Source organism: Rutilus rutilus (genome assembly GCF_951802725.1).
Source record: "Rutilus rutilus genome assembly, chromosome: 3".
In the NCBI taxonomy this organism is placed as follows: Eukaryota; Metazoa; Chordata; class Actinopteri; order Cypriniformes; family Leuciscidae; genus Rutilus; species Rutilus rutilus.
In genome coordinates this window covers 20,705,243-20,721,431 of record NC_140211.1, presented here as the reverse complement: position 1 = coordinate 20,721,431, position 16,189 = coordinate 20,705,243, and the positions used below count along the sequence as shown (strand labels likewise).

At 38.4% G+C, this 16,189-nt stretch overlaps 1 protein-coding gene across 2 annotated transcripts in view; it reads left to right on the top strand.

Annotated features, from left to right (window-relative positions):
- The window catches only part of vps13c (vacuolar protein sorting 13 homolog C), a 53,620-nt gene that overhangs the window by 27,628 nt on the left and 9,803 nt on the right, over nt 1-16,189 (top strand). For both annotated transcript variants that reach the window (XM_084405126.1, XM_084405125.1), the window contains 27 exons: nt 23-126; nt 296-463; nt 541-845; nt 1,047-1,194; nt 2,111-2,261; nt 2,348-2,475; nt 2,595-2,755; nt 3,325-3,578; nt 4,062-4,285; nt 4,447-4,539; nt 5,294-5,749; nt 5,869-6,024; nt 6,513-6,771; nt 8,499-8,659; nt 8,810-8,931; nt 9,479-9,776; nt 10,175-10,564; nt 10,741-10,845; nt 11,261-11,422; nt 11,507-11,632; nt 11,720-11,853; nt 12,833-12,959; nt 13,041-13,276; nt 14,600-14,744; nt 14,828-14,968; nt 15,062-15,143; nt 15,250-15,319. In XM_084405126.1, coding sequence (XP_084261252.1) covers nt 23-126; nt 296-463; nt 541-845; nt 1,047-1,194; nt 2,111-2,261; nt 2,348-2,475; nt 2,595-2,755; nt 3,325-3,578; nt 4,062-4,285; nt 4,447-4,539; nt 5,294-5,749; nt 5,869-6,024; nt 6,513-6,771; nt 8,499-8,659; nt 8,810-8,931; nt 9,479-9,776; nt 10,175-10,564; nt 10,741-10,845; nt 11,261-11,422; nt 11,507-11,632; nt 11,720-11,853; nt 12,833-12,959; nt 13,041-13,276; nt 14,600-14,744; nt 14,828-14,968; nt 15,062-15,143; nt 15,250-15,319 — 4,906 coding nt within the window. The remainder of the gene's footprint in view (nt 1-22; nt 127-295; nt 464-540; nt 846-1,046; nt 1,195-2,110; nt 2,262-2,347; nt 2,476-2,594; nt 2,756-3,324; nt 3,579-4,061; nt 4,286-4,446; nt 4,540-5,293; nt 5,750-5,868; nt 6,025-6,512; nt 6,772-8,498; nt 8,660-8,809; nt 8,932-9,478; nt 9,777-10,174; nt 10,565-10,740; nt 10,846-11,260; nt 11,423-11,506; nt 11,633-11,719; nt 11,854-12,832; nt 12,960-13,040; nt 13,277-14,599; nt 14,745-14,827; nt 14,969-15,061; nt 15,144-15,249; nt 15,320-16,189) is intronic.

Sequence of the window (16,189 nt, the reverse complement as noted above, 5' to 3'; positions counted from 1 at the left end):
TATAAAACTGCTCCTCCTGTAGGTTTGGATGGTTCTCTACAAATGCAAGGAACTCAGACACACATATCCACACGTCTGCGTGACTTCATCGTCATCAATGTGGATCCTAAAACAATTCACAAGAAGGCAAGTTAGCCAGACAGTTAATCTTATAGACTTTTACCATTCATTTAACTATTTACTCTTTTATTTACAATTATGTATTTTTAAGTTGGATTTTATTTAAACAAAATACAACTGAAGTGAAAGTAAAGTGAACTGCAATATCTGTTATTTGTTATTTCTGGTTCTCTAGGCCATCTCCATCGTTGGCGATGAGGTGTTCAGCTTCAGCATGAGTCTAACACCCAAAGCCACTGAGGGGGCTGGGTATACAGACACTTCAAATGTCGATGGCAAAGTGAAACTCAACGTGGGCTGTATTCAAGTGGTCTACCTTCACAAATTTGTCATGTCATTGCTGGTGAGTTTGAATTGCACCCATGGCCTCTGCTAATTCAAGCACACTAACTTACCTTTACTTTCTCTCTCTCTCTACAGAATTTCAGTAATAACTTCCAGACAGCTAAAGAGGCTCTCAGTGCCGCCACGGCTCAGGCCGCGGAGAAAGCAGCTTCCAGTGTGAGGGATTTTGCTCAAAAGAGCTTCAGACTTGCCATGAACATTAGACTGAAGGCCCCCCTTATCATAATCCCTCAGTCCTCCACATCCCATAATGCTGTGGAGGCGGACCTGGGTCTCATTACTGTGAGAAACAGCTTCTCTCTGCTCCCAGTGGAAGGTTGTCCGCTGCCTGCTGTCATAGATAATATGGATATCGAGCTCACTCAGCTAAAGCTGTCCAGGTAGCCCACTGCCATGAAGCTTATCTAGGATTCTCAGACTTACTTTGCACAGTATAATTATATGCAGCATATGTCCATTTAAAGATCTGATAATAAACTGAACAGAATTCATTTCATGAATTTTCAAAGCCAGCATTCTAGTTGTCCATTATACAACTTTGCATGTTTCCTCTTATGCATCCTTTTGTCCGATATCCTCAGAATTTTCATGGAGCAGGACTCAAATCAGCCTAGTTCAAAACTGTTGGAGCCAGTCAACCTGGTTCTGTCTGTAAAACGTAACCTGGCGGCATCATGGTACCAGAAGATGGCTGCCATAGAGGTGGATGGAGATCTGAAGCCCATGAAGGTCTGTTCACATACCGCATGTATTATGCCAGAACATATTCTCCGCTTTTTAAAAAGTCGCAATATAACAGAAGTAGCAAAGTATATAGAGCAGGGTTTCTCAAACTCGGTCCTGGAGGGCCACTGTCCTGCACAGTTTAGCTCCAACCCTGATCAAACACAGCTAGCTGTGAGTTTCTAGTGATCCTGAAGACATTGATTAGCTTGCTCAGGTGTGTTTGATCAGGGTTGGAGCTAAACTGTGCAGGACAGTGGCCCTCCAGGACCGAGTTTGAGAAACCCTGATAGATAGAGAGTGAATTATAATTTTTTTTAACCAGGTTATTGAAAAAGTCTGGTAGTTTCTCTGCAAGATCTAGTTATATTTTTATTAAAATAACAAAGAAAAAAATAATAATTTGCATTGATAAATCGTTCACTCTAACATCATTAACATGCAATTAGAAAAAATAAATGTTTTTACTTCATGCTTTTACTCACCCTCAAGTTGTTCCAAACCTGTTCTTGTGTTCTTTCTTCTGCTGAACAAAAAATTAATATTTTGAAGGCAACCAAACAATTGTGGGGAACCATTGATTTCCATAATATGAAAAAAATACTATGGAAGTCAATAGTGCCCCACAACTGTTTGGTTACAAACATTCTTCAAAATGTATTCTTTTATGTTCCACATAACAAAGAAATTCATATAGGTTTTGAACAACTTGAGGGTGAGTTAATGATGACAGAATTTTCATTTTTGGGTGAACTATCCCTTTAAATGGATCTAATGTCACTGTCTGTGGAAATTACTATTTTTATAAACTATAATAATTATTATAGTTTTGGCTGGTCCATATATTCTGGGATCTGGTTATATGTAATTATAAAATTGGAGTGATTGTTGGAAAATGAATTAAGATTCTCACATGTTCCAGGTGGCTCTGTGTCAAGATGACCTGACTGTCCTGCTGCGGATTCTGATGGAGAACATCGGGGAGGCGAGCAGCCTTCAATCTGACACACCGATTGGCTCAGAGTTAGCCCTCAAACAAGAGAGTGTGCTTGTCAGAGCACGTACAGCCACTGGTGAGAGAAAACAGTTACACACAGATGTTTTATATAATGATCTTGCTTATAGAGTAGAACTCAACGGATGGCCTTCTTTTGTGTAGGCTCTGAGATTCTTGTGGAGAAGCTGTCTGAAAATAAACTGAAGGAGACGGAGCTTCTGGAGAGTGTCAAATTCAGATTTAATGTTGAGTCGCTTGGCCTCATGCTCTACAGTAACGACCCTGTACAGGTGTGTATAAAGCCTACAGATTGGTGGACAACAGTGACTGTTTACAGTTACAGTCCTAAAGTGATCATTTAAAAAAAGCATTTTATCCCCCCCCTCTCTATCTCTCTTTCTTTCTGTAGCCCTCTGTACATCAGGAGCAATTGTGTTTAGGTGAATTTATGCTGCGTAAAATGGAGACTTCAGGCAAAATGTTTAGTAATGGAAATATAGAGGTCTCCACCATCCTCACCACATGCACACTGGATGACAGGAGGAGCGGCATTCAAAGAGTCACATCCAGGTGATTTACACATAATAAAACCTAATACAATAACTGACAATTATATAATACATTATACACCTAATAAACATAATTTATTATAATAAATAATAATTATATATATAATTATATATATATTATTTATAAATTACAATATGTGTACTACCGGTCAAAAGTTAGCTATGATTAAAACATTTTTGTAAATGTTTTTGAAAAGATCATGTGACACTGAAAACTGGAGTGTGCCACAGGAATCACAGGAATAAATTACTTTTTAAAATATATGAAAATTGAAAACAGTTCATTTAAATTGTAATAATATTTCATAATATTAATGTTTTTTCTTTATTTTGGTCAAATAAATCTAGCCTTGGTGAGCACAAGAGACTTCTTTCAAAAACATGAAATGTAAAAAAAAATAGTTTTAAACATTTAATTACAGCTAAGAAACACTTTTATTTAATGTTACATTACATAAAATAATTGACAGACAGAGCATTTCAGAAGAAATAAGCATCTACTTTTTGTACAGTCTTGTTTCTAGGCCTCATCCCTCTGGTTTGATCGCTCATTATTATTTTTACCTATAGGATGCTGGGAAGGCGTGATGAGGAGACAACGGATCCCATGATTGATGTGAAATATTCTCAGAGTGTGGATGAGCGCTCGGTGGTCGCTGTGCTGCAGAAGCTCTATCTGTGTGCTAGCGTGGAGTTCCTGTTGGCTGTTGCCGACTTTTTTGTGCAAGCCCTGCCTACAAGTTCGCCTACACAGCAAGAGAAAACCAATCAGCTGCCGCTCAAATACGTCTCAGAACCCAAATTCCAGTGTGAACCTAAAGCAGGTGTGAATGCTTATGCTGAACAAAATGAGCTGTTGCATGTAAAATGTTGTGCGATGCCAGTATATTGTAGATTTACACTGTGAACAACTTTTTGTCATTGAGGGTCTCAGAACAATTTGGGTTAAACCTGTACTTGCAGTTGTAAAGGTTAAGTTTGTCATTTTTTGCTACCAGCAGCGTCAAACAGAACTGCAAAAATAATGTTTGTGTCTCACAGTCCTGGAAATAGGAAATGTCAGGGAATTTCAAAAGTGTTATTTCCAGACCTGGAAAAGTCATGGAAATTAATCAAACCTTCCTGATCATGAAAATAGTTATAGTCAATAATATGCATTTTCTTATCAGTTCTAAAGTATTTTGGCTAGAAATACTTGAGTACAGTGTCTATAAATTAAAACAAAAATATTTATCTGATCATCATTCATAACTGGGAAAATCATGGAAAATTGTGTTTAAAAAAAAAAACTTCTTTTCTATCATCAGCCCCAGCTCCGAGAACAAAACTGCGAGCAGTTGTGATGGACCCAGAGGTTGTGTTTGTGGCTGATCTGATGAAGGCCGATGCTCCTGCGCTGGTAGCCTCATTCCAGTGTAATTTTAGCCTGCTGTCTGAAGACACCGGCCAGGCCATGAAGGCCAGCGTCAAAAGCCTCAAAGTGCTCGCCTGCCCCTTCATCAGGACGGAGGGTGACAAAGCCGTGACCACCGTATGTTTATTGATTCCTACTGTTTTTCTGTTTTAACTCTATTTTTACAACAGGAATAAAGTTTTATGTTTGTTTTTTTCATGAGGTGCAGCGAAAATATATTGCATGTTATGTAACTGCAGTTGTCTCTTTAATGATTTGCAAACTATGAATTTGTGCAGGTGCTGAGACCGTGCTCTGTTGACTTTGAGACCAAAATGCCAGCCAATGCCCCATTAACTGGTTCTGTAACTGTAGAGGAGGTCATAGTAAAAGTGGGTGTTATCTGTTTGCCATATTGATATCTTGTGAAATAAATAGAGGAACATATACATTACCGTTCAGTAGTTTAGGGTCGATACAATTTTTAATGTTTTAGAAAAGAAGTCTCTTATGCTCTCCAAGGCTGCATTTATTTATCAAATATACAGTAAAACAGTAATATTGTGAAATATTATTACAGTTTAAAATAACTTTTTTCTGTTTTAATTATTTTAAAATGTAATTTATTCCTGTGATGGAAAAGCTGAATTTTCAGTATTATTACTCCAGTCTTCAGTGTCACATGATTCTTCTGAAATCCTTCTGATACACTGATTTGTAGCTCAAGAAACATTTCTTTTTATCAATGTTAAGACACATTTCTGCTGTTTAATATTTTTGTGGATTCTTTGATTCTTTGATGATTAGAAGTTCAAAGGAATTCCATTTTCAGTAGTTGAAGTAGAAATTTACAGTCACATTTAATCAATTTAATGCATCCTTGTGAATAACAGTATTGATTTCTACTGACCCCAGACTTTTGAACGCTAGTGTATTTGCTCCCTAAACTGTAAAAGACTACACCTTTTTTTTTGTGTGTACAAAGATGCTGTAACTGTATGTCAAGATTATGACATCTGACATCTGACCTCTCTGTGTAAATGTATACAGTATTATGCAAATATCTTATGTTTTCATTACATATCATTTGAGTATTTACTAATCTGTGTTGAACTAACCTGCTTTTTCTCCCTCTTGCTGTCTCAGATCTCTCCCATCATTCTTAACACTTTCATTACCATCACGGCGGCCATGGCTCCCAAACCTAAAGAAGAGCCGTCACAGCAGACGCCCGATGACCTGAACAGTCTCTGGTCTTTGATAAAAGTTGCTAATGCAAACTACTGGTTCCTTGGTGTGGACATGGCCTCCGAGGTCACCGAGAGCTTTAAGGACGTGGACAGCAGTAAGGACGGAGAGAGTTTTAGGTTGAGCGTGAAGGTGGTGCAGGTCACGTTGGAGTCCGGCTTGGGGCATCGGACTGTTCCCTTGCTGCTTGCAGAATCATCGTTCACCGGTACTGCTCAGAACTGGTCGTCATTGCTTAGTGTCTCTGCGGATATGACACTGGAGGTGAATTACTTCAACGAGACTCATGCAGTATGGGAGCCACTGCTTGAGAGAGTGGACAATGGGAAACAGAGGTGGAAGCTCAAATTAGACGCAAGTAGAATTTCGCTTCTTTTTTCACTTCTGCGTATACACATGAATCCACGTTCCCACCCTATCAAATATCTTGAAGGTTGTTGTGTTAGTGATTATTTGTGTGTTTCTGTGTGCAGATGAAGAATAACCCTGTTCGAGATAAAAGTCCAGGTCCTGGGGAGGATTTTATTATGTTGCCAGAACCTCGCACAGCCATCACCATATGTTCCAAAGACACCATGAACATCACAGTGTCCAAGTGCTGCCTCGGTGTCTTCAACAACCTGGCTAAGGTAAACAAAAAGTGACATTAATATATTCCTTTATAATGTTCTAAAAGATTTTTTTTTGTTTTTTTTTTACTTTTCGCATGAAGGATCCAACAATCCTGAAAAAAAAGTATCATGGTTTCCACAAAACTTTTAAGTAGCACAACTGTTTTCAACATTTGATAATAATAAGAAATGTTTCATGAACACCAAATCGTCATATTAGAATGATTTCTGAAGGATTATGTGACACTGAAGACTGGAGTGATGATGCTGAAAATTCAGCAGGAAATATAAAATATATTAAAATAGAAAACTGTTATTTTAAAATGTTTTAATATTTCACAATATTACTGTTTTACTGTATGTTTGTTAAATAAATGCATCCTTGGTGAGAATAAAAGACTTCTTTCGGAAACATAAAAAGAAAAAATCCAACCCAAAACTTTTGAACAGTAGTGTATGCTAAACATATACAAATTAAACTTGTTCATTTATTTCTCTCTTGTCAGGCATTCTCCGAGAGCACAGCCTCCACTTTCGACCATTCTCTCAAGGAGAAATCCTCATTCACCATTCGCAATTCATTAGGCATTCCTCTCATTGTTCAGCACAGCGCTAACCTGCGTTTGGTTGGCTCATCCACACCGGGAAAACTGCATGAATTGGCTGTGGATAAAAGTGTGGATTTAGACCATTCATCGTTTGAGCGTTCATCACGACTGTCCACACTGCAGAGGCAGGAAAGCTGCTTATTTAATCTCAGTGTAGGTCAGTAACATGGATAATATACACCTTGTAAACTATTCAAATGCCTACGGTTGCACCCCAAAACCTAGTAAGCTGCCTACCTAGATAGCATTTTTGGGCATAATATGCACTTAGAAAGTTCAAGCATGTCTATGATGCCCAAAAATGCTGTCTTGGTAGGTCGCTGTCTAAAGCCGTTTCTCAATATGCGAACTTGTCTGTACTTGTGTTCTTGTGGACTTGTGAAACGTCATCAGTCGCTGCCCTAGTACTGTTCCAATTCAAAGTTCACATCTAGCCAAGTCCAGTTCGAATCCCCGGATGTGTTCTTGATCCGCCCCTTTTACCGAGGATGCATCGAGAGGTGACTTGTGCGGACTTCAGACAGCCAGGTATCCCAGAATGCATCTCACACCAACCAGCAAGCGTCAATAGCAGAGGAGAAACCCCGCGTAATTTAAAAATACTGCTATAATTGTGTCACAAAATGTAGTTTTAAGAGTATTTCAGGCGAGAATGTAGTTGTTAAAAGCTCAAATCTTTGGTTTATTTATAAAGATAGCGCCTATTTGAAAATTTGATCTGACGTTTTCGGAGTTTTGAGAACCAGGCAATCGGACGCTCGGCGCTCGTACCCCGCCGAGAACAGCCTCTCTCGGCTAGTGCTGCTGACTTGCCGGTGGCTCGGATGTCTAGTCTAGTGGTTTAACTAACATGAGATATAAATCGTCTTGTGTATATCCAACAGGCGATTTATTTATTTTATTTGTCTCATTAATGTATAATTTGTTCCCTGGCAAAACGTTTTAGCTGAGAGCAAAGTGAAGTTTCATAGCTTTATTTAACGTTAGTCTATTTAAATTTAACGTTTTAGCGAGAGCTGACTTATGTTTGACTGAATCGTTGTGGCTTTATTGTTGTATAGCTTCTTATACCTTTTAGGCTAGCCTACTTATACTTTTAGAATGGCTATTATTGATCATTAAAACTGACATTTAACAAAAAAGGTTATGTCATTTTATTTTATATAGGCTATTTAAAACATAGCCTATACAATATTTTATTATAGTCTGCATGCCTATTCTCTTCACTGTATATACATATATGACACAACCCTGTCTCTTTTTGCTAAATATTCGTTTTAATGATCAATATTATAATGTTTTTTATTCATCATATTTTTAAAATGAAAACAAAAAGAGTCAGGGTTGTGCTTTATATTTCGTGTTGTTGTAAATATGCAGTGAAGATAATCAATTGCGCTTCCTGAACCACATTTGTGTGGCCATTATGTTAAAGATTTTTTTTTAAATGAAAATGAAAAGAGGCAAAGTGGTGGTTTATAACATATTTTGTTTTATTTGTAGCCTAAAGAGATAACCGGAGTAGCCAGAGCGAGCTGCATGAGTGACGCTATCAAGTACGCCGCTGTTCCATTTGCAGAATTATCGGACTTGTGTCCTCCCGTCCTCGGGAGTTCGTTCTCCTGAGTCGAACTTGTCAGTCCGAACTACCAAGGACTCAAGTCCGAACTTTGCGTACTTGGTATTGAGAAACGGCTTAAGTTACCCATACAAGCATATAGGAAGTCAGATCTGGTTATTCTATTTGTTATATTACCTTGAAATTACCTTGAATACTTGAAATTGTTTATTTACTTAAATCATTTTTATATTATCCTATGATATTTGAGATAGTGTAATACTTTTTAGGTCATGAATGCCCTACCCTAAATGTCCTCTGTGCAGTTCCCTCAGGTTATAGTGAGATTTCAAATATCCCGTTGGGTAAGCCTGGCCGCAGACTGTATAATGTCAGAGGACCCATGCAAATGGAAGCTGTGTCTGTGCTGCTTCAGATCGACGCCAGCGAGGGCAACAAGGTCATCACAGTACGGTCCCCCCTACAGGTTCGTCTGCTCACTTTTACCTGCAGAGAGCGTACATCTGTCCACCTGTCTCGATAAAGAAATAATCATTCATGAAAACGACCTTGTTAAAATCACGGTGACATTGATATTTTATTGTACGTTAACTGTATGTCAATTATGTGTTAACAGATAAAGAACCATTTCTCAGTGCCTTTTGCCATTCTGAAGTACTCTTCTGAACTTGGAGTGATGGTGAATGTAGGGGTTGCTGAGCCTGAGAAGGAGTGTCATGTTCCCCTAGAAGCTTACAGGTATGGGCTAAGTGTAATTGCTTTGTTTCAGTGCATTTTGAATTCACATGCGTTAAATATCATGAGTGGCAACTGTAAAGAAGATCTTTGACTACATATCATGCATATTTACAATTCAATCACTATACCAGGGGTGTCAAGTGTATTGTTTTCATGCACCAGGGGGCTTTAGATTACATTTACATATAAAATCGCCAATTAGAGAATATTAATCAAACAATCATCATTTGACAAGAAAAAGAGAAGCAACATGCTGCTCTTAGCTGGATAACTTCAGATTTAATTATCCATTTCAGAGTACAAAGCGAACGAAAAGGTCCAAAACAACACATTAAAGAGTTCTGCGACCCTATCAAAAAGCTAAAAAATATAATATATTACAAATATACAAAATTGTAAATGATCACAAACATTTAATTCTTTTTTTGCATAATTTAGTATTTTTTTTATCTTGAGCTTGACACCCCTGCAATATACTGTCAAATAAACTACCTGTACTTTTTTGTACTTTATAATGTAACTTTCTGTGCTATATGTATTCCATCAGGAGTCAGCTGTTCTTGCTGCCTGTTGGTCCTTTAGAAGATCTGTATCGCGCATCGTCCACGTGCATCTCATGGAAGGAACAGGTGCACCTGAGCTCCGAGGTTCAAGCAGTGCTGCAGTGCCCTGCCATAGACAGCAGCTTCCTGCCACTGGTGGTGAACACACTGGCTGTGCCTGATGACCTCAGCCACATCGCCAGCCACGGGGAAGGGGACTGGGACCCTGCTTATGTTATCCACCTGCACCCAGCTGTGACTGTCAAAAACCTGCTACCTTACTCAATACGCTATCTACTGGAGGTGTGGAATATTGCAGTTTCAATACACAAATGCTAAAATCCATTTGACATTCACTACCATTTAAAAGTTTGTGGTCAGTAAGATTTGTTTAAATGTTAAAAAGTCTCTTATGCTCACCAAGACTGCATTTATTTGATCAAAAATACAGTCACAACAGTAATATTGTGAAATATTATTACAATTTAAAATACCTTTTTCGTAATTTAATATATTTTAAATGTCAATAGTGTCACTCTTGATCAATTTAATTTGTCCTTGCTGAATAAAAAAATAATTCAAAAAATCGTACTGACCCCAAACATTTTTGTATGACACGTTCATATTAAAAATCAGTATGATTTATTACCTATTTCATATTAGCCAACATACATTTATTAACCTCATCACGTCTCTCATAGGGCTCTGCTGACTTCTATGAGCTTCAGGAGGGCAGTGCGGCTGATGTGCTGAATTCGAATGTTGGCGGTGAAATAATGGAACTTGTTTTGATCAAGTACCAAGGTCGCAACTGGACTGGGCGTATGAGGGTTAGCAGAGACATGCCTGAGTTCTTCTCCGTCTGCTTCACCTGCGACACCACAGAGGGACTGACCTTGGACGTGGGTGTGCATGTGTCTCACGTGAACAGCAAAATGATCCTCTCTGTTTATAGTCCATACTGGATCATCAATAAGACGTCCCGCGTGCTGCAGTATCGTGCCGAGGATACCTGTGTGAAACACCCATCCGACTTCAGAGACGTCATTCTGTTCTCCTTTAAAAAGAAGAATCTCTTCAGCAAAAATAAGGTTGGATTGTGCTCGTTGGCAGTGTTTGAACAATAAATCTGTACCAGCTATTAGCCAAATCATGAATAAAAATGTGTTTGGACTGTCATGTTCAGAAAGCCATGTTTTACCTGTAGATTTGAATACAAAATGTTCAGATATTCCTTTCTAAATTAACATGCTGCTCTTCCTTTCAGGTGCAACTCTGTGTGTCCACCAGCTCCTGGTCTGATGGCTTCTCATTGGACACTGTCGGCAGCTATGGATGTGTGCGCTGTCCAGACAAAGGCGGGGACTACCTGGTAAATGCTTTGAACATTTAAATTCAGCATGAAACGGTAGTTGCGATAATCTTTTCTTCCGTTATTGTGACATATATCCGAGTGAAACGGCTTCTCGAACAAGAAAAATGTAGAGCGGGACTTGATTTTGTCCATCTGGAATTGATTGGATTGTTGTTGTTGTTTTTTGGATCATAGTAGTTTGCTATTGCTGTGATGTTATGTGAGTGACAGGTTGTCCATGAATCGTCAAAGAATTTTAATATTGGTGCATCTCTCTTATATTTTATTATTTTCATGTTATGGCTGATTAGAGATGCCCGATATTAAAAATCTATACACTAAAATACATTAAAAATAAACGCTACTGTACATGTGAATTTAGACACAACAACATTATAATGTACAGTATGGAAAATCTCATTTGATGTACCAGGTTGGGGTCAGCATCAAGATGAGCAGCTTTAATCTGACACGAATTGTTACCATGAGTCCCTTCTACACGCTGGTCAACAAGTCTTCGTTTGAGCTTGAGGTTGGAGAGGTGCAAAATAACAATGTTTTCAGCAACAAGTGGCACTACATCTCCTCCACTGAGGTCAGAGATGAATTCATCTTTTATCAAAGGCAGCAGTATGCACTCATTGTATTTGTGTTGACTGTACAATTGTGTGTGTTACAGTGTTTGCCTTTTTGGCCTGAGTCCAGCACAGGGAAGCTGTGTGCACGAGTTGTGGGATCTGAATCTACCTCCAAATCGTTCTTCTTCAGCAAGCAGGACAGCGGGACTCTGCTGCGCATGGATCAGGTGAACATGCTCTGAATGTAAACAGGATGCTAAACATACTTTATTAGACCGTATTGAGCAACTAATTCTAATCTTCTTTTCCATCAGTATGGTGGCGTTATAGCGGATGTGAATATCTCAGACCACTCCACTGTCGTCAGCTTCACTGATTACTATGATGGAGCTGCACCTGCTTTGGTTGTGAACCACACGCCCGCAGCAACGGTCAACTTTAGACAGAGGTCTGACCGCTTTAATATTTTACTTCATATGACAGATGAATGAAAAGTCTGAATATGTCTGAAGAGATAGACCATGAAGATCTAGAAAATCTAAATCTAATCTAATCAAAGGTCTTTTGTGAAAACTTAGGGTTATCACAATACCCAGGTTTCAGTAGTCAATAAGACCAATACCATGATTTCACAAATCTCACAAAGTAATTGTTATACCACAGCAAAAACGAATTGCTATTGACAACGCTGTTTTATTTAAATGTTAAATGTTGATATAAATATTAACTTAAGAGCGATGTTTACTTAATTGAGGAATACTTGAAGACTACATTCTGTTGTTTTAACTGAATTAAGCCAGTAGTAAAATAAAGACAAAAGAAAAAATACAAACAAAACAAATGAATATAAACAATTAAATACATTTGTGGTTTGTGGTTATACTTTTATTAAGCAAGGATGCATTAAATTGATCAAAAGTGAAGATATTTATATTGTTACAAAAATGTTCTTTCTATTTATCGAAGAATCCTTAAGAAGCAGCTATTGCAGCTAGTGTTTTAAAATATATTAAAATGAAAAAAGTTGTTAAATTGTAATCATATTTTACAACATTACTGTATTTACTGTATTTTTGATCAAATACAGTCTGTATTGTATAGTATATACAGTGTTAAATAATAATAAACTAAAAAATATATTTAATGTTCAAAGAAAGATCTGTAAGATCTCATTTAAACTGTTTAATGCACAGATCCAAAATATTATTAATATTATTATTATTTTTACCTGGGTGTTAAACCAAACCAATCGTCAAGACAAGGAATTTGATTACGAAGTGTCTTTCACATGCGAGCTGTGCACAAGTTCTCCTTTTTCCACTGTGGTACCAAAAGTACTGGTACTTTTTTTTTTTTTTTTTTTTTACATCTGTGTGTGTGAATATGTTTCCTAACTCTAATCGGTGTCTGTGTCTCTGCTTGTGCAGAGGATGTGAGGAGTCTTGGGCACTGAGACCAGGTGAAGCTCAGCGTTTTGCATGGGACGATCCAGCAGGGGAGAGGAAGCTTTGCTGGAGCTGTCAAGACCACAGTGGAGAACTGGACCTTGTCAAGGTTAGAGAAGGATTCTGGGTCAGTGAATCTGCTGATCGTCTTATGTTGCTGCTCATGTCATTCCCATGTTATTGTCTTTAGGACGAGTGTGGGCAGTTTTCTTATAGCAGCTTAGTTCAGACTCACTGGGTGTCTTTCCTGGACGGCCGCCAGCGGGTGCTGATCTTCACCGAGGATGTCGGCATAGTCACAAAAGCACGGCAGGCGGAGGAGCTGGAGCAGTTCCAGCAGGAAGTCAACATCTCATTACAGAACCTGGGCCTGTCACTCATCAACAATGACATCAGGCAGGAGATTGCATACGTTGGCATCACCAGGTAAATAAACCCACACCCTGCATTCAGTAGTGTTGTTGTAACACTAATAATTATGACACATCAACCTAGCCCATAATCACTCATTAGTGATTTGCGCCCCTTCCCATAAAAAATTCAAATGCAATATTATTCTGCTTTAATCGCCCCTATCTTCAGTTGAGATGTTCAGAACTGCACCATATTTCATGTGTATGATTAACTTGACATCCTCTCGGGGTATGCTAAGTTTCGTAGAATTTCATCCATGGGGGGGGGTATAAAATAAATTCATTTATGTGCACATTTAGTGACTGTACACTCATCGGCCTGTAGATGGTGCTGTTGAGCGAAGGGTTGCTGGTTTAGGATGATACTGTCACACACACACATGCAGGAATACAAACAAACGCAAACATGCACACACACTGACATCCACACGCACAGACACACACACACAAACACACACGCGCACACACATGTACGCACGCATATATACACGCACAGACACACACATACACAAACACACACACACATACACACACACACACACACACACAGACAGACATGCACATACTACTACTTTTTTTAGGTATCAGCCATATACCCGATTTACCAATACCCAATGTGTTATGCTTGGGCAGTATACTAATGAGGTGGGTGGGACATGTTTCATGCCATGTTAGATCACATCCTGAGAGTCTACGCTTTCAGAAAATATATAGTTTATATAGTTGAATCAGTTTTCTCTTCATGGTACAGACCAAAATGTATTATGTGTACACTTTCTTCACCTAAATCCATAAAATCCCATTAATTTCAATGGGACATTTACTTAAGTGTTCTACTAGGTACAGTGGGAATGAGTTTAATTTTGTTTGTTTTTTGTTTAAAAAGCTGTTTGTTGTTACCAATGTAGCATGAAAAAGACTTGCTTGAACACAATAAGTGTGTTTTTGAAACTCATTTTTATAATACATTATGTAGGGAAAACCACTGTTATGAATGTGACATTTTCACATTACGGATGTTAAGTGTCTAAACTAATGACTTTTGATATAAAACTTAAATAGTAATAGCAAATAATTACAAAACTCTAAATTATCCATGATCCACAGGAATACTCCAGACAGTCTTTTAAAATATACAACTTATATACATAAACACGCAATACAGCCAAATTGCTCCACGTCATTTATTTTTGTGGAAAGCCAGTGCAGGCCTGAGCGGCGGTCATATTTTGTACCGCCATGCGGTACATCTAGTTTAAAATGCTTCTAAGGGGAACCTAAATTCCACTTGACTGTCAAAGTGATTTTTGATGATGGATTGAATTGTGTTTTTAAGTTCTGGTGTGGTTTGGGAGATGAGACCAAAGAACCGCTGGAAGTCCTTTAACAACAAGAACATCGGACTGTTGGAGAAAGCCTACCAGAACCACATCAGCAGCAAGAGTGAACCAGTCTGGACTAGACTAGAAACTGGCCTAGAGGTAATAAAGGACTTTACCAGGAAAACTTTGATTAATAAGATTGTTTGTGTTGTTAGACTTTATAGTATTCTTTATTAAAACAGGTCAACTTTGGGAGATTGCCCATGTTGATGAGACAGCCATTATCCTGCTATATCAGGAGAAACTTCCTGCCAGGCATTCATGTTGAGTTGAAACAGTCGCCTCACCAGAGGAGTCTACGTGCACAACTCTATTGGCTACAGGTAACACCCACACACAACGTACTTGTTGAATATCACACTTCCGTCGTTTTTGGCAGTCGTTCAGTTATTATGTTCACCATATATTTGTTCCAGGTGGATAATCAGCTGCCGGGAGCTATATTTCCTACTGTTTTTCATCCTGTTCCTCTTCCAAAATCTATTGTTCAAGACACAGGTACAAACACCAGCTAACATATAAAGGCTGCATCTAAGCTAATACAGTTCTGAGTGCACATTTAGAGTGAGTGGACATGAACACACCATATCCCCTTTATCTTTAGAGCCGAAGCCATTTATTGACGTGAGCGTCATCACAAGGTTTAATGAGCACAGCCAAGTCATGCAGTTTAAGTAAGTGATGGCACCCTGATTTAATTTTTTTTTTTTTAAATGTACATGTACTAATTAAAATCAATTAACCACATTGCATTCTTCTCTCTTGTGTAAAATTAGGGCTGGGCGATAAAATCTTAATGATAATTTTCACTATATATTTTTTCTCGATATAACGATAAAAAGAGATAAATGTTTGATATACGCCAAAAGCGTAACAAAAACATTTGAAACGCGTCACACTGACCATTTATCCGTTCGGCTCAATCGGTCTCGATCACGCGACAACTAAACATCGCTGTGAGATCCAGTGTCAAGCGTTTGAAATCAGTGAAGAACACAAATGTCTTGGTGATTTAAACTAATTTAAAGCCAGATGAAGATGAAACAGCGCTGACAAGCAGGAGAAAAACTGTGCAACGATACAGACAGATGGCTTTTCAATCTACAAATCACTATCATTTACCATGGATTTACTTTTGTAACACTAACTGCACTATGGTATTGTGACGGAAATGTGGGGTATTCATGTAAAATTTTATTATATTATTAATGTAGACATGTATTAAATGTATTAAAGGAGTAATGGGATGTAATTACTTTTTGCGATTAAGTTATAGCGTTTGTTCATTTATACTAAATGTCCCAAATAGCCAAAGAATGGTTGCCAACTGAAGCTAAGCAGGGTTGAGCCTAGTCAGTACCTGGATGGGAGACCTCCTGGGAAATCTAGGTTGCTGCTGGAAGAGGTGTTGGTGAGGCCAGCAGGGGGTGCTCACCCTGTGGTCTGTGAGGGTCCTAACACCCCAGTAATGGGGACACTATACTGTCAAAAAGCACCGTCCTTCGGATGAGACGTTAAACCAAGGTCCTGACTCTCTGAGGTCA